The sequence below is a fragment of the Typopeltis vanoorti genome, chromosome 13, assembly GCF_054136105.1.
Source record: "Typopeltis vanoorti isolate ZY-2024b chromosome 13, IOZ_Tvanoo_1.0, whole genome shotgun sequence".
Classification (NCBI taxonomy): domain Eukaryota; kingdom Metazoa; phylum Arthropoda; class Arachnida; order Uropygi; family Thelyphonidae; genus Typopeltis; species Typopeltis vanoorti.
Window position 1 is genome coordinate 117,841,897 of NC_143561.1, and position 18,770 is coordinate 117,860,666.

The window sequence follows — 18,770 nt, forward strand, 5'->3', positions numbered from 1 at the left end:
GGTTACAGTCAACCTTCATCATGCTACCTAAAAAAGTAAATGCGAAAACTTGTAATGACTATAGAATGATCAGCCTAATGAGTCACATTCTCAAAATGTTTCTGAAAATAATATACAGAAAATAATATTCAAAAAAGAATATACAGAAAATGTGAAGACACCATCAGTGATACCCAATTCGGCTTTAGAAACGGCTTGGGAACAAGAGAGGCCCTTTTCTGTTCTCAGATCTCATTTCAAAAATGTATTGACCAAAACAAGGTAATATTCATTTGCTTCATCGACTTCGAGAAAGCATTTGACAAAGTCCAACATGCTAAAATGATTGTACTATTAAAAAGAATTGGATTAGCTGGTAAAGACAACAGGATCATTGAAAACTTATATTGGAACCAAAAGGCATCTGTTCAAGTTGATGACATTATTACAGACTCCATTAACATCAAACGAGGAGTAAGGCAAGGATGTGTGCTGTCACCTCTTCTTTTTAACATCTACTCAGAAGCCATATTTCAAAAAGTCTTGGAAGGAAGAAAGGAAGGGATTAGTGTAAATGGTGAAATCATCAGTAACATCCGATATGCCAATGATACAGCTCTTCTGGCTGACAATATTCAGGATCTTCAAAATCTTTTGGAACTAATAAATGAAGAGAGTGAAAAAATGGGATTAAAAATAAATATCACCAAAACTAAATTCATGGTCATAAGTAAGAAACCAATTCTTAATTTAGCACTTTCTTTAAATAGGAAACAAATAGAAATAGTGGCAAAGTTTAAATATCTCGGATGCTGTTTAAATGAAGATTGCAATCCAGAAATGGAAATAAAAGTTTGAAATGGCAAGAAAAATTTTCTCTTGATGAAATCAACACTGTGTAACCAAAGTTTAAACTTAGAGCTTAGAGTACACATGGTTAAATGCTATGTATGGTCTGTACTGCTGTATGGTGCAGAAACTTGGACCTTAAAAACAACATCAATAAAAAGACTTAAAGCCTTTGAGATGTGGTTATACAGACAAATGTTAAAAATCCCATGGACAGCAAAAACGTCTAAACAGGAAGTACTGGAACAAATGGGAAAATCATGTGAACTCTTAGATACCATAAAAAGAAGGAAAACTGCATATCTTGGTCAACTACTTATGAAACATATAAGATACTTCAACTGATTATAAAAGGGAAGATAAATGGAAGAAGAGGACAAGGAAGACGAAGAAAATCTTGGATGGCAGACATCAGACAGTGGACTGGTATGAACTCTGAGAGACTGTTCAGAGTAGCTGCGAATAGCTCAAAATTTGCCAAGGTGGTCGCCGACCTCTGATAGGAGAGGGCACTCAAAGAAGAAGAATATGATATTCAATTTTATCCTGATCAAAACTCAATGATGATCACTTCCTATTTCAAATCTCTGTATACTCTTATATCCTAAACAAGCTAGAAGTTAACGTTAAGAACAATAATATAATCAACGAAGCTTTTCTTATTTTTGTGTCTTCTCTCCACATGAATTTGTACAGATTTTTACACCGGAACACGGTGCCAGCCTGCCTGACTGAGTGGTTAGCATGTCTGCTCTCCAGCCAAAAGGCTGCGGTTTGAATCCTGCCATGGGCATGGATATTTGTAATCGTCCGTGAAAATACTAGTGGTGGTGGTGGGCGATAGATGTCATTGGCGTTGATGATGGTAGTTGCTGTTTGTTGTAGTTGTAGAATTGGGTGGAGACAGCTGTAGAGTAGGTACCCTCCCTCGATGAGTCTTTAGACTCCCTGGAGGTGTCACGTAGTAATAATAATAATTAGTGACTAGTCCATGTCATGTCCTGTACAGATATGCAGTAAGTAGTTACCATCAATTATTAGCTTTGCTCTTTTCTCCGAAGTTTCTCAAAAAATTTCATACTCTGTTAAAATCTCCAAACAAGGACCGACTTTTCCTTTTTATTGTGTCAGCTGCCTTGTCTAATGACTCAAAAAATTCCACTACTTCTTCCCTAGTAGAATCTTCTGTGGAACTACAGGTTCAAATAAATTTCATTCCTCAACTCCCTATTTCGATGTCAGTCCACATCTCTCTGCTTAATATTGCTTGCTATTCAAGAAGCTAATCATTGTGTTCGATATGGAACAGTATAGCTACTCATTCCTTTCCCTGATCACTACTGCCCAAATATAACATCTTGTAATGATTACTTAGAAGAACTGCCATGTTGTTTTTCCTCTCTTTTTGGGTATCAATAACACTAATTATGCCAATGTGGTACTTAGAATTCTTCTGCCAGTTCCACTTTTTTTCTGTTGATTTCTCTTGTACCAAAAGTGCTAATCTTGAATCTGAGGATAACACTGAAGTTTACAATATATAGCAGTTAAAATAACAACACTGAAGTTTCCCCTCTTCTTCATATTCCATGAACACTTCAGTTTCAAAACTTCTTACAGTGAATTGCATACCAATGAATAAGCAGTTTGCCAAGCATTTATTTTTTTAGTATGCACATAAATGAAATATATTTGATAAATACCTAACTACTGGTTCACCTTTTGATATTAAAAAAATTCATCAATTAACTGATACGTATCAGTTCAGAGTAGTACAGGACTAACAGTAACACACAATTAATTTTACATTATTACTAATCTTTTGTCAACAATTTTCGTCCAAAATAGTTTATCAATTGTCAGTACTAAACTAACCAATCATCTTCAAGGCCCACCTTTCCTAATTGGGTTGTGGGAGCAGCAGATGCAAGAGAAACTTCCAATGGTCATGATCCTCTGTCACCAAACTCGGGTGTTTCGGTGGGGCTCCCAAACATGTCCACCCAAGGTTTTGGATATAATCTATCCAGCGAGTCCTTGGCCTTCCATGTGCCCTCCCACCTTCTGGCTTGGCAAAGAGGGCCTGCTGGGGGAAACCTCTCTTGTGGCATTCTGACCAGGTGCCCATAGCAACATAACTGTGATCTCTCAACATGGAGAAGCAGTGGTTCAGTATTGAGGATTTTCCGAATTGGAGAGCTTCTGACTCTGTTGAGTCTTGTCTTCTGCTGTGAGACTAGTCATCGCCCCGATCTGCACCTCTTGGATGTCCACAACTCTGGGCCATCTGGGTTAAAAAGGCTCTCAAAGTATTCCCTTCCTCTGTGGAGGATATCCTTCTCGGTTGTTAAAAAGTACACCAACAGAGACCTTAATTGCCCATGCTGTGCACGATTTCCTCCCTCAAAGGCGGCAGATGATCTGCCAGAATACTTTGTTTGCATTTGCATATGATGAGTCTAATCTTTCTCTAAATGATTCCCGAGCCTTCTGCTTTGATGCCTCGGGAGCAGCTTTTTGCGCCTCAGCATACCATAAATGCACCTCAGGTGACCTTACCCTAAACCATGATAGGGAGGCCTCCTTTTTTTGGCCGGACAACTTTTTGGACTTTGTTCCACCAAGGTGTCCTTTTCTCACAGCCCGTCGCCACGACGAGCCACTTTCTGCCACAGCATCAGAGTTCAGAGGGCAGAGGCAGCTGTCACTGCCTCTGCACTCTGAACGGTGCTGTTCTGAACAGCTGCCACTCCATCTCAATATTTGTACTAAAATACTGTCAAATCTTATATTTCTGTATTCTAGTGCAATTTTGAAGGCATCAATCCACATAGATCTTCCTCTAGGGTCTTTTTTTTCTAACATTGTTTGCTGTTACTAACATCTTGTCATTTCAGGTAACCACACCATCTAGGATTAATTCTGCTCTTACATTCCTAAATGTTAGCAATGTCAACTTCATTTCTAATATGATTCTGCCGTTGATACTATCTAAACACTACACCACTTTTCTTATTACTCTCATGCTTGTAGTCTCCAAACTTTATTGAACTGTCTTATTTGTAACCCAGCTTTCAGATCAATAACTTAAAACAAGTTGAAATTCTCTCTTGTATATGGCTACTTTAGTGTTTTATGTTGGGCCCATATGCGAGAGGTTTGCTGGTCAACCTATAGTACTAAGTACGTATATGGGTAGTGGATTGGGAAAGGAGAAACTTGTTTACATTTGATTTAAAAGCCTGTATGTTGTATTCCTAGGGAGAAATACGTCAGGGGGAAGACTGTTCCACAGTAAAGCAGTAGCAGGGATGAAGGAGGAGAAAAGAAACTTGTTCTGTAGGTTTCAAGGTGTACTGTGAAAGGATTATTATTATTATTACGGGTATCTCCATGGAGTCAGTAGACTCATCGCAGGAAACCCAAACTAGCAAAACAATATCTGTCATATCTCTTCTTGAATTCATTTACAGACGAAGAGCTCACAACTAAGTCAGGCAATGAATTCCACTCATTCACCACCCTCCAGGCAAAAAACCTTGTTCTGACACCTTTGTTAACCACACTCTTCTTTAATTTCCAGAGATGACCTCTTGTTCTTCCATCACTATCACACAGCTGAAACATTTCCCCTGCATCAATCCTATAAAAACCTTTTAGTAATTTGAATGTTTCTATCATATCCCCTCTTCTTCGTCTATCAACCAATCTCTGCAATCCACAAGCTCTCAATCTATCAATGTAGGGAGCATTTTTGGGAGGATGGGAGGATGTTGGGCAGCAGCTGTATGTGTTCCAATGGGTTTAGTACAGAGTGGGGGAATTATTGATGCTGTTTCAGATGAACATTTCCCATAGAAATATTTACTGAATATAGAAATTTCAGAGACGAAACGTCTATGTGAAAGTGAGGGGAGGAATTAGTAAGAGATGGGTCATTTATCAGTCTAGTTGCTCTCCCCTGTATTGAGTCAAGCATTTTGAGGGAGCTTTTAGAAGCCACACTCCAAATATGAGAGCAGTTTTCGATAGCTGGGTGGATTTGTGATTTGTATAAGGTTAACAGCTGTTTAGAGGTGAAGTAACGTCTTGAGTGAAAGAGAAAACCTAGTTTTTTGGAAGCTGAGGACGCAATGGTTGTGATGTGTTTATGCCAGGAGAGGTTTGATGTCAGGATAATTCCGAGAAGAGAAAGCTCACCTTGTCTGGGAATTTGAGTGTTATCAAAAATAATGCTGGGGGAAAATGGTTTTTTTTTTTTTTTTTTTTGTGTGAAATAAGACAGAAATGGGTTTTACTAGCACTGAAGTTGACAAGATTATCCGAGCCCCCATTGGAGGATGGCTTGGATGTCAGTGGTGGTTGATTCTCTGTGGGTTGAAGTGAGTTGTGTAGAGTAGAGTTGTCAAATGAAAGGGAGGAGTGCAAAGTGCTGTTGTCTGCAAAACTGTGTATTGGGTTGGAGGTCAACTGAAGTTGGTCACTGATATACAGAAAGAAGAGGGTCGGTGAGAGAACTGAACCTTCAGGGACCCGAGCATTAGTGTGCGTCCAGTATTTGTCCAGACAGGAAGCTGGCAATCCGTCTGCAGAAGTCTTGAGTCATTCCAAATGATGGGAGTTTGCTTAGTAAGCCTTTGTGTCAGACCCGGTCAAAGGCTTTAGAGATATCTAAACTACTTGGGATTCACCAAATTTCTCCAGCGATGAGTGATGTATGAGATTAGATCCCTTGTTGATTGGCATCAATGGAATCCATACTGGTGGTCGCTTAATATCTGGGTACCTTCAAGGTAGAATAGGAGTTGAGAGTTGATGGTTTTCTCCATCACTTTGGATAGCACACTGAAGTGAGCGATATAGGGTGGTAGTTAGACTGCAGTGATTTGTCACTGTTTTTAGGAATGGGTTGAATATAGACCAGTTTCCAGGCTTTGGGATATATATCAGTGGAGTAAGAGAGTGTGTACAGATGGCATAGGATATGAGTCAGTTTTGGTACACAGACCTTCAGGACAATTGGAGGAATGCCGTCAGGACCAGGAGACTTTTCTTGTGTCTAATTTAGACAACAGGTTTATGATTTCTTTTTGGCAAAAAGGATACAGGGGGCATTGAATGTTGGGCAGTTGGAATGACTGGAGGGCATTTGCCATTGTCTGTCATATGTGCATTAGAGGCAAAATGTGAAGTCAGGAGGTTAGCTTTTTCCATGTGTGATGTTGCAATTGAGCCATCTGAGTATGATAGGGGTGGGAATAGCATAGAGTTACAACTCTATGCTATTCTATTCTATGTTAAAAGTTACAACCAATTGCCTTGCCGACAGACCAAAAGGCATAGCTGCCTTTTGGACAGGCTGCAAGCTTCCTGCTTTTGCACGTTCAAATTCTGTTTTAGAAACATTGATAATTTTCTTGCATCTGTTTCGATCTTCAGTATAGGCATTGAAGGAGGATGTGGTGCTTGATCTGAGCTAGTTGTGGTATGCCTGATTTTTCATTTGTACAGCTTGGCACATCTTTTGGAGAACCAGGGTTTAGTTAAGGGAGGAAATAAGCACTAGGTTATGGTCAGAATTACTCAGGGGACTCGCTACATTCACTGCATATTTGGAGGAGTCATTGGTAAGGAAGAAATCTAGAGTATTTGGGGAGTGGTTCTGGTTATCTGGTATTCTGGTCGACTTTTGAACAATTTGTGTAAGGTCTTTAGTGATGGCAAATGTTTCAGCATCTCTGCCTGCAGGATCCGTACAACTGGATGAGGAAAGCCAGTTGGTGTTATGGACATTAAAATCACCCAGGAGGATGATTTCACTGTTAGGAGAATGGGACTGCAGAAAATCAACTTTTAAGGAGAGGAAATGAAAGAGCTCAGAGTGGTTGGTGGTATTAGTGATAGAAACAGCAGACTAATTTGAATGAGTAGGGGAGGGATATCTTCAGCCAAAGAAGGTCAAAGTTGTGCGATTCTAGGTTAGGTGCTCGCTGGCAGGGTATGTCAGAGCAAAGATATGCACAGCCACCCTTGGGTCGAAGGGAGTTAAATAGTGAATAGTTAGGAAGGTTGAGATGGGAGTGCTGGGGGAAGGTGAGATTTGAGTTTCTGTTACAAAGAGAGTGAGGTTTGGTGGACTGTAGATGGCAGTGGAAACTATTGAGGTTGGAGTTGAGACCACAGTTGGTGAAGTGGATATGCCAGGTTCTGTGAGGCATGGATTTGACTGCAAGGATCTTGCACGTTTCCTATGCAGTGACTACATACTGGTCTCCTTGGTGGCTACTAGTGGCATCATTTGGTTTTTGCACTAGTTTTGTTTGTTTGTAGTCTATCATCCAACTGTTGTCTCCAGTTTAGCATTTTTCTTCTAGTTGTCTTTGGAGTTGGCATCTTTGTTCTCTCTGGGCAAAAGTTAAATCAGGTCGAGCATGTACATACGATTGGAGGAAAGTGTCCTTAGCTTGTTGTTTATCGCCGTTATAAATTTGGATGTGTTTGTAGGTGTGTTACAGGTCACTTTCAAGAGATATGAAAAGTTTGTTCCGTCCTTTTGTTTATGGGTCCGAAACGATGGCATTCGACGATATTTCTTGGATTAAAGTTGCATTCTCCTGCTAGTTTGTCAACGTTTTCTTTTAATGATTTATTGTTTTCCCATCGGAAAGTTCAGGATAATGCCGTTGAATCTCCTATTTTCAGCCTCAAGTGAATCGTGTACTGTTGATGCAATTTGTTCACGAAGTTTGTTAGTGGGCTCGGGCACACTTGTGATCGGGTGCTGGTCGTCAAGTATCTCGAGCTTAGTTTCCAATTTTTGGATTTTGGAGGAGAAGGTATCGATCATAGTAATAAGGGTGTTGTTTGAGGTTTTCAGCTTGTTTGCCTAGGTTTAATAGCTGTTTTACGGAGGGGAGGCACATCGTACAGAAGTAAGGCTGGTTGAGATCAGTAAAAAGCTTGTGCACCGATTCATCTATTTTTGCACAGGGTAGCCAGTGGTAACAGAAATCGCATAATATACCTTTTTTTCTTTCGGTAACTTTGGTTTCACAGCTGCGCCACTTCGTATTATCATTCAGTTTGTTGGCAATCAGCAGCGCTACGCTGATGGGGCTCGAGGTAATCTTTCGTTACTGGCCTTTGTTGCCACCATATTTACTTCGCACGGGCACTTCCACGTGGCTGTTTTTTAATTGTAAAAAATAACTGATTTGTTAGACTATGTTTATTACAAGTTGTGTGGACGTAATCGCTCCTTAGCACCTTCTGTTAGTTTTCTGTTTACAGCTTATTTTGCACAAAACACACTTGCAATTACGATAAAATGCAGGAGCACGTTTAACGTAACTTATTCATGCCAAATTTTAATTTTCCAAAAATAATTTTCATGCCAAATTTGTTATGGGTGTTACGAAATTTACTTAAATCCTGGAAACTTCACACTGGTACATATGAGTATATTATTTGCATAAAGCAAAGAGCTAAGCTTGATATATCTGATTCTAATAACATTTAATGCCATTTTCTTTCATAATTTGATCCAAATAGATCAAGATTAGGAGTGGAGATAGGGCACACCTGTCCATCACACCTAATACGTAAGTTGTACATTGGCAGTTGTTACAAATTGTACAAATTATAAGTTGAACAAATTAATATAGACTATGCATTGCTCGGCATAATGTGCCATTTATCTCATATCTGTAGTGTTCTGAACAGCTTTTCTCTTGGCACCTTGTCATATGCATTTTACAGATCTGCAGAACTTAAATACAAATCCTTGTTATATTCCCATTATTTTCCAACCATTTGTTGTATGTGAAAATCTGATCTTGAAAGAAACCTCTCTGTCTGGTTTCAACTGCTTGTTCTTCTCCAGTTTTCCTTAGTTTCTTCTCCAACATACTTGCATAGATCTCACATGGAATGACTTAGTAAAGAAACTTCTTTGTAATTCTCATATTGTTTTCTATCTCCTTTTTATAGATGGGAACTATTCCAATCATTCACAATTCAACCTTCTGATCAGGTCTTTTGAATTATGTCATGCAGCCACTATAAAAATTCAATACTTTCATACTTGGCCATTTCTAAGTCAAATATTAAAAATGGTCTATTAGAAATTATATGTAAGAAAATAACTACAAAAGAACTTGCTATTTCATTGTGTTTTATGTTTTTAATCAAATGTGTAAACTTATTAGTAAAGTAAAAAAATTACATCAATTTAGCACCGTGTAACTTGCAAACTGAAATACAAGGGGGAGTTCTCAGCTTAACAAAGAAAAAACTAATTTATAATTTCGAAATTATTTTTATCTTTTTAACATAATCTTCCTTAAGACTAATACATTTATTCCAGCGATGCTCCAGCACCATTATCCTGTCCCTCAGTAAGTTCTCAGTAAGATCTGCGAAATACCCCTCTATAGCTGCAATCACCTCTTGAATCGAAGAAAAACGAGGACCAGCAAGGAAGAATTTCAGTTTTGGGAAGAGATAGAAGTCAGAGGAAGCCAAATCTGGGGAATAGAGTGGATGTTCCAACAATTCATAGTGCAGATCCCTTAATTTTCCCATTGCCAAAACACCTTGGTGGGCAGGTGCATTGTCCTGATGAAAGATTATTTTTTTTCTTCTGCAAACCAGTTCTTTTCTCACTAATTTTTTCATCTAGTCTGGTTAAAAGATCAGAATAATATTCCCCCATTATTGTTTTACCCTTTGCAAAATAATTAATAAATAAAATACCTTTAGCATCCCAAAACACCAATGCCATGACCTTTCCTCATGATTGAACCGACTGTCTTCTTTGGCACTGAACAATCAGCTTCTGTCACCACTGTTTTGACTGCTGTTTGGATACTGCTGTGTAACGGTGAATCAAAGTCTCATCCAGAGTCATAATTTGACACACAAAATCAGTTTTATTCTTCTTAAAATGTTCCAGGCACTGTTCAGAGATTTTCATGCGAGTGCATTTTTGATCTGCTGTGAGCAAGAGCAGCACCCTGTCTCGCAAAGCTTTTTCATTTGCAATTCTTCATGCAAAATATATCCTACGCGTACTTTTGAAATACGTATAGTGTCAGCAATTTTGCGCACTTTGATTCGCCATTCATCCAATACCATGTCGTGCACTTGATCAATGATTTCTGGTGTTGTTACACTTTCTGGATGTCCTTCATGTGGTTCATCTTCAAGGCTGGTATGACCACGTTTAAAGTCGACAGCACATTTCTTAATTGTCGAAAATGAAGGAAAAGAGTGCCCATAAGCTCCTATGAACTTCGAATAAATTTCTTTTGGTGTTAACCCTTCTTTTACAAAGAATTTTATAACTGCACGATACTCAATTTTATTCATTTCAAGAGATAGAGACAACACTTTTGCTTCAGACAGCTGTATAAAACAAAGTACTGTACTTGAGTATAACTGTATCAAAGCTGTATAACTGAGAGGAGACCTCCACATAGCCTTTAAAGGAATGCAGAGAACTGACCAGGGCTTCTGACCTAATGTCCAATCCTCACCTTCTCGTGGTGCATCCTGTTGGGTATCTACTTGAATACTGAACGAACAAGGATGGGCTGGCAATTTGGGATTTAGCCGACCAAATTGTATTCTCATTGGTTAAATCAAAATAAAAAAATGATGGCACAACATGACAAAATTTCATGCCGGCTGGGGCATCGCCCGGTTAAACAAGGCCCCCGTTGTTTTCGCCAGGGTACCAGGGCGAACAGTGAAAAGTCAGCTACTGGAACAAATCTGAAAACACACACCAACTCAATATCACCAGAGTTAAAGATTGGTACTATCAACATAAGAAGCCTGAATGGCAAAGAAATGGAGCTAGCTGAGGAATTAGATAAGTACCAGATCGACATAATAGGAGTGACTGAAACAAAAAAGACAAAAACTAGTGAGATCTTTCTGAGCAATAAATACAAAATGTTATATTCAGGCAATGACAATGAAGGAAAAGAAGGGGATAGCCATAGTATTCAACACAAAATACGAGGCTAATCTTCTTGAATGGCAGGCAGTCTCAAGTAGAGTGGTGTGAACAAATATGTTAGAATGGGGAACTGGACAATGAGATTTATTTGTGCATATGGTCCCACAGAAGGTTCCACTAAGTTAGAAGTGGAGGAATTTTTTGAGGCTTTAGATAAAGCAACTGACACAATGAAAAAGGAAAAGTTAGTCCTAGTTGGGGATCTAAATAGCAAAGTAAGAAATGCTTGTGAGACATACAGAAATATTTTCGGAAAATTTGGAAAAAAGAGCAAATCTAATAATAATGGCAAATATCTGTTGGTTTCTGCTCAGTACATGGACTGGTTATTACTAACACCATGTTTCAACATAAAAATGTGCACAAATTCACATGGAGAGAAGAGGCAAGGAATAAGAAAAGTCTCATTGACTATGTTATTGTTGTTAGTGATGTTTTCTCCCTGGTGCAGGACACCAGAGTGTACAGAGGAATTGAAATTGGAAGCAATCACTAATTAGTCTTGAGCAAGATAAAGTTGAATATCATACTGAAAAGAATAACATGCAAGAAAGTTTTAAAGCGAATAAAAGTTGAGCAGCTCTCAAATGTGAACTGTAGACTAAAATACACAAAGATTTTTGAAGAAAAAATGAAAGAGTTTGAGAACAGGAATCAAACTTTGGAGATTCAGTGGCAAACCTTGAAGAAAGCCCTGATTGATTCAGCTAGAGAGACATGTGGTGAAGTTGTTTGCAAGGATAGAAAAATTAGAACTCCATTGTGAACACAGGAAGTTAAAGAGGCAGTGAAGGAAAAGAAGAAAGCATATTAAAAGTTCCTGGCAAATAAGTCAGCTTGTGCTCTTAGAGAATATAGAGACAAATGTAAGAAAGCTAAACACTGTGTAAAACTAGCTAACAAAAGTCATGGGAGGACTTTGGCAAGAATATAGAAAATAAATATCAAGAAGGTGGCAAAATATTCTGGAGGTTGTTGAAGAAGCTTAAGAATGGAGGAAAGAGTGCTGTAAAAGGAGTTAGAGATGATAAAGGTGACATGAAAACAGGAGAAAAAGATATCCTTGAAGTATGGAGTAATTACTTTGAAAAACTGCTAAATGAAACAAGCAGTGATGACAGCACAGTGGTAAAAAACACTGACCAGGCATGCAGTCAGGAATACATATCCATACTTGTAGAAAAAGCCATCAAAGGTTTAAAATGTGGAAAGGCAGCAGGAGTAGATGATATTCGACCAGAAATGCTGAAGTATGGTGGTATAAGAGTCTTACAGTGGCTGCACTGCATAGTTCAGAAAGCCTGGACAGAGGGACGAATTCTCGATGATTGGAGTAGAGCTCTGATAGTACCCATATATAAAACGAGAAATAAAACTGAATGTGAGAATTACAGAGGTATTTCCCTACTGAGTGTTTCTGGCAAAATCTATGCAAGTATACTTGAGAAACGGTTGAGAAGAATTGTGGAAGAAAAGCTTGGTGAAGAACAAGCTGGATTCAGGCCAAATAGAGGCTGTCAGGATCAGATCTTCACTTTATGACAAATAGTCGAGAAAGCATGGGAATATAACAAAGATCTGTATTTAAGTTTTGTTGATTTGGAAGAGGCACATGACAAGGTGCCAAGAGGGAAGCTATTCAATACGCTACAGTTATATGGTGTCAATGGGGTATTATATCAAACAATACTTAGTCTTTATTTGAGTTGTAAGTCAGCAGTTAGAATAGAAGGAAATACGGGAAGATGGTTTAATGTTAAATCTGGTATGAGACAAGGATGTACATTATCCCCTCTGTTATTCATTATCTATATGGATCACATTATGAAGGAAAGTGGTATTAAACATGATATCAAAATTGGAAATGTTAATGTCAGCTCTTTGCTTTATGTGTATGATGTTATACTTCTAAATAAATCCGCTACAAGTCTGTAAGATTCTCTGACTAAATTGAATAGCTGTTGTAATAGATATGGTAAGGAGGTCAGTATTAAAAAGACAAAGACAATGAAAATAGGCAGAATCATTGAAAATGTCAACTGTGTTGTGAATGGAGAACCTTTGGAACAAGTAAAACATTTCAGCTACTTAGGCGCGATTTTTACATTAAGATGGTAAATTAAATAAAAAATAGACAACAGAATCAGCAAAGCTGGTATGGTGGGAATGCAATTGAATAAATTCATATGGAATAAGAGAGAAATTAGTCAGAACACTAAATTAGCTGTATACAAGACAGTGTTCAAACCAGTTTTAACTTATGGATCTGAGAGCTGGGTCAGAAGTAAAACACTTGACCAAAGACTGGGGATATGAGAGTCCTGAGAAGGATTATAAGCGTGAACAGATGGCATGAATGGCAATATCATATTAAAAACAAGGATATTAGGAAAGAACTTGACATTGCCAGCATCCAGGAATGTGTTAGCAGAGCTAATCTCAGGTGGTATGGTCACTTAAACAGAATGGGCAAAGAAAGATTAGCAAAACAAGTGTTCTCTGCCAGGTTGGCAGCAAAATGATCCAGATATAGGTGGCTTGATATGGTACAAAGTGCCTTAGATTATAGAAATATAAGATCTGATAATGTTGGAGTCTTGACAAGTAACAGACTGATTTGGAGGAAAATTGTAGATAGGAAGTTAGTAAAGATCTAATTTTTTTCATGTAGTACTATCATATCCTGTACACCCCTTGAGGGTACATGGCAGGAATTTGATGATGCTTATGAGAGGTGCACCAACTTAGAAAAAAAAAAAATCTTGATAGTCTTGCTATCTATGGTCGAGGCCGAGAACTTTTCAGACCACCCTTGTAAATCAATTAAATGTTAATCATATACACAAATTTCACAGGGTGATAAGCTTTCATAAATACTTTTATTTCTACTCATTGGGATACCGACTTTATGAAATTTAGAACCAAAGTTAATCAGGAAAACAATTTTGAAGTCATTTTTTCTTCTAAAACTCAACTAGCAAAGTAATAGTATTATTAATTCCTTGACTGCTGACTATGAGTTCTCATATTTGTCATGAACTTTGTCAGAATAATTATAGTGAAATTGAACTAAATACTTTTTACAAGGGAATAAATGAGAAAACTTAAGATTTAAATAAAATAAAAAAAACTGCAATTAGAGTTGCACTAACAAGATTTTGGAACTTTTCCTAGACACATCAGAAGGGAAGTGTCTAATATTAGAAGCAAGCAGCAATTAAGGATCAGCAGTTAAGGGTCAACCACTTTTTCTTCAAGAGCCAATATATGAGATAACTCATGGTGAGATATTTCTCATAGATAGCATATTAAAAGAAGGATTTATTCACATGCCAACTACGAGATAATTCAATTCTGGTTCTTTTCCTAAAAAAAAGCTTGTAGCTACAGTGAAAAAAATAACAGCAATTATATATTTTTAAAAGAAAATACTAAACTAATAACATTTTGGATGCAGTGACAAGTTGATAACCAGCTTATGGTGTAGCTGAGTAGTGATATTAGTGCAACATTGGTACTACTGACTTCAAACGAGCTAGCTGCTACCTTCCTGTGTGGGACTACACACTTAAAACCAGTAATATAACTATTCCAGCTCTGAAAACCTTTTTTTACTAAGTAAAGTGTGTAATTACAGTGACAAAGTAAAAATATACACCCCTACAAAAATTATATATATATATATATATATATTCTTGAAAAGAAAGTACTAACAGCCTATTCACACCAGCAGGAAGTTTACACATTATGCCAATGGCAGTCAATCTGTTAATTAGGAATATACATTTTTAAAAAGTAAGGAAAAAAATAGGTAGTATGCATACTGCAAATCTGAAAGGCCATTTCTGGGATAAGCAATAGCAATAAAGCACTCTGCTAACTCAATAAGTATACTACATTAATTCAGTGTACTTCACTCCAATGGCCAATGATGCTGCTTTTTTGGTTCCAGAGGTTATTTAATAGAATTTAGGTATTGCATGTTTTCAGTCACAATTTTGAATTGCTTCTACTATTGAGGTTGGAGTGTCTCCAATGGGTGATAAGGCAATATTATATAAATCATTAAATCTGTATAAAAACCGTGACTTTATTTAAAAAAACATTTATATATCTATTCAATCTTTTGAGATGTAAATGCTCCATAAATTTTAGATGAAGTGGATGTGGTTTACTGTCTTGAACAACTTTTAACTTTACTTGGTATTCTCAGTATGAAAAAATGTGTACATGAAATATCTTTCCTGCTGTCGAGAAGGATGAAAATAAATGTTAGTTTAAAAAAATAATAATAAAAATAAAAATAGTTATCTAACAGGAAACCACAAGAAATAACTAACTGCACTGAACTTCTTGACTGCATGTAATCTGCTGAATAGAACTAAGCTACCTGTGCTGCTAAGAGTCCATACAACTTTCATTTCTGCTCAAATTGGCCAATGCACATGCAACAGCATGTGAGCTGCATAATCTCCTCACCTTTAGCAGTTAAAAATGTACATCGATCCTTCAGACTCCATAGACATTCACATTATTTTCTTTTCATATATGACTAGTGAACACATGTTTCAATGGCGACATTCATTGTAAATGATTTACAGTCTCACTCTGAATGTCTTTATATTTGAAATAGTTCATGCCTAGTTATTTCAAGTAAGTAACTTAGTATAAATACTAAATAAATAAATTCATTTCAAATAAATAACTGCTTAAAAATTATTTCTTTGTGAATTTTTCAGTTGTACAATGCACCTCTAGCACACCCTGAATATATGACTCAGTGATTTGTGTTTCTGAAGTGCTTGGTACTATAATGACACTGGTTTTAAAGAGGTGCTTTGATTCAATTAAAAAGTAAAGTACATGATATATACATTGCTATTGCTACCTATTTAACTATAGCATCTCTTAACAGTTAAGTGTATACTTTATAAAAAGTTTATTAGAAACCAACTCATTTGTAAATCACTACACATAAATAAAACTTAATGAAATAATTCTTTAATAAGAAATTCAACTTACCCATGCCATTTCTTGCCATTTCTTTAGTGATACGGATGGAATAGTCACAACATTCTCTCTCTTCTATGGCAGCAGATTCATCACTATAAGGTGCAGGACGACACAGACCCTAGAAATGAAAACATATCATAGACAACACACCTAACATTTCATTATATTCGTCCCTGTGAGGATGCTTAAAATACCTAAACAATTGAAATATTAATACAATGAAATAATAATATATTTAATTATGTTCAAGTTCTTCCGAGGCTTCAAGGATTGATTAAGATGACAAGATTAATGACAAAGAAGACTGGAAGAAGTTAAATGGTACCCATTATTTGAGAACATGGGAGGGCTTTTCTCAGCAAATCCAACGACTCATAAAGAGAGGTTCATTAAGCTCACATACCACCTTAAATTTCCACAGACAAGATACTTCTATTGGCAACTTCTACCCATTACTTGTCAAGAGAACACTACTCAATCTACCCATTACTTGTCAAGAGAACAATCCTCCTTTGTTGAGTATGGTTCACCACACTCAAGGGGAAACCCATATTCTCTTCCCTTTTACAATATACTGAAACACTCTGCCCACTATTCTATCATAATCTTCTCTTTTCAGCTTATATTTCTCTATTATATCACTTCCCCTCTGCTTACTCAACACTAGTCACCAAAACTTGTGTCCAAAATTCTAGTCTTAATCTAGTCTTGAACCACGAGGCCAGATATCATCATGGTTGGTTACTTCTGAACATTTTTCAATGTTTCTTCATCCCTTTAAAATCCTAGAGAGGAAATGAGAATCAAGCACAATCATCTGTATGCAGTCATAACAAAACTATGTAAGGAGAGGCTTGACTGCTGGCTTTCTTCTCAGTAGCATTACTATTTTCAGCATTCTTTCCACTTCTACAAAAGCAACTGCCTGAATTTCAATTCTCTGCTCATAATCAGGCTTACAACCCTAAAGTGTTTTTTCAAGCAAAATCCTATTTAAGTGTATTCTCCAGAATTTCTTCAACTTGAAATTCATATTTAATAACAATGAACTATCCTCCATTATTTTTCCACAAGTCTTTCCTAATATCATTACATAACAAATTAAACAGTAATGTTGTACACCACTGATTATTTTCTAATTCTTAATCTTGGATCTTCAAACATTTTTAATGCTTAATGATAAGCCAGGCCATCCTTATCCAAATTCAATCCCCCATGTGTTCTAGTTCATATAATAATCTTCCATTTTAAGGACATAGTGAGGTTCAGATGTATCAATTTCCCTTTATCCAACTTGGTCATAACTTTATCATAAAATGGTAGCTAGTTACAGAGATAAGACCCACCCTTAACAAAGAGATAGTGTTCATTATGAAACATCAACTTCCTCTGTATTCATTTCTGAATTCAGACAGACTCATTCACATGTCCAAGACGTTAGCAACCACTGCAGAGATAAATGACCTAAAACTTGTTTTATTTTTATTTTTTGACAAAAAAATGCAAGAAGACTACACTGCTCATGCAGTAGTGCCACCAATGCCACCAACGACTCTGAGCTCTTTAATTTCTCCTCCTGAGAAATTGATTTTCTTCAGTCCCACTTCCCTAATAGTGAAATCATCCTCCTGGGTGATTTTAATGTCCATAACACCAACTGGCTTTCCTCTTCCAGTTGTACGGATCCTGCAGACAGAGATACTGAAACATTTGCCATCACTAACGACCTTACACAAATTGTTCAAAAGCCGACCAGAATACCAGCACCACTCCCCAAATACTCTAGATTTCTTCCTTGCCAATGACTCCTCCAAATATGCAGTGAATGTAGTGAGTCCCCTGAGTAATTCTGACCACAACCTAGTGCTTATTTCCTCATTTCCATGGAACAACAACACTTACACAGTCACTCCCACACAAGAGTAGTTTGGCATTATAACAGTGCCAATTGGAACAGCCTCTGTGACTTATATGCCTCATTCCCATGGTTGGACTATTGTTTCTGGCTTTCCAACCCAAACATATGCCCGAACATATCACCAAATCCTTACTGGCATGAGCATACATTCTCCACACAACTCTGAACTGCTGTCCCTAACTAAATCCTGGTTCTCCAAAAGATGTACCAAGTTAAAATGGCTGCAATAAAATTATCAATGCTTCCAAAACAAACCTTGAAAGAGCAAAAAGCAAGAAATTTGCAGCCTATCCAAACAGTAGCCGAGACTTTTGGTCTCTTGCCAAAGCAATTGGTCACGACTTTTGCCCAACACTATTCCTACCCTTACATACCCAGATGGCTCTATTACATCATCGCTCACAGAAAAATCCTACCTCATGGCTTCACACTTAACCTCTAACGCACTTATAACTTATAATGGCAACTGTCCCACAACCATTTCAGATTCCCAATAATACAACGTCCCCTATATGCTTTTGCCAAAGAGATCAGAAAAATATTGTCCAAATTAGACGAAAAAAAAAGTCTACTGGCACTGATGGCATTCCTCCAGTTGTCCTGAAGGTTTGTGCACCAGAACTGACTCCTATCCTATGTTGCCTATATATATATATTTTTTTTTTTTTTCTTACTCCACTGGTATCTATACCACAGGCTGGAAATGGGCCTATATCCAACCCATTTCCAAGAAGGGTGACAAATCATTGCCCTATCTCACTCACCTCAGTCCTATCTGAAGTAATGGAAAGAACCATCAATTCCTAACTCCTACACTATCTCGAAGGCACATAGCTAATAAACGACTGCCAATATGAATTCCACTGCTGCTTATCAACAGGAGATCATCTACTCACGTATATCACTTATCTCTGGACAAATGCCATGGAGAAGTTCGATGAATCTCAAGTGGTTGCACTTGATATCTCCAGAGCTTTTGACTGAGTA

At 37.4% G+C, this 18,770-nt stretch overlaps 1 protein-coding gene across 2 annotated transcripts in view; it reads right to left on the bottom strand.

Moving 5' to 3' along the window:
* LOC150100494 (putative choline-phosphate cytidylyltransferase) overlaps positions 1 to 18,770 on the bottom strand; it is a 146,957-nt gene that overhangs the window by 55,638 nt on the left and 72,549 nt on the right. For both annotated transcript variants that reach the window (XM_090402461.1, XM_090402462.1), the window contains exon 3: positions 15,875 to 15,983. In XM_090402461.1, coding sequence (XP_090258587.1) covers positions 15,875 to 15,983 — 109 coding nt within the window. The remainder of the gene's footprint in view (positions 1 to 15,874; positions 15,984 to 18,770) is intronic.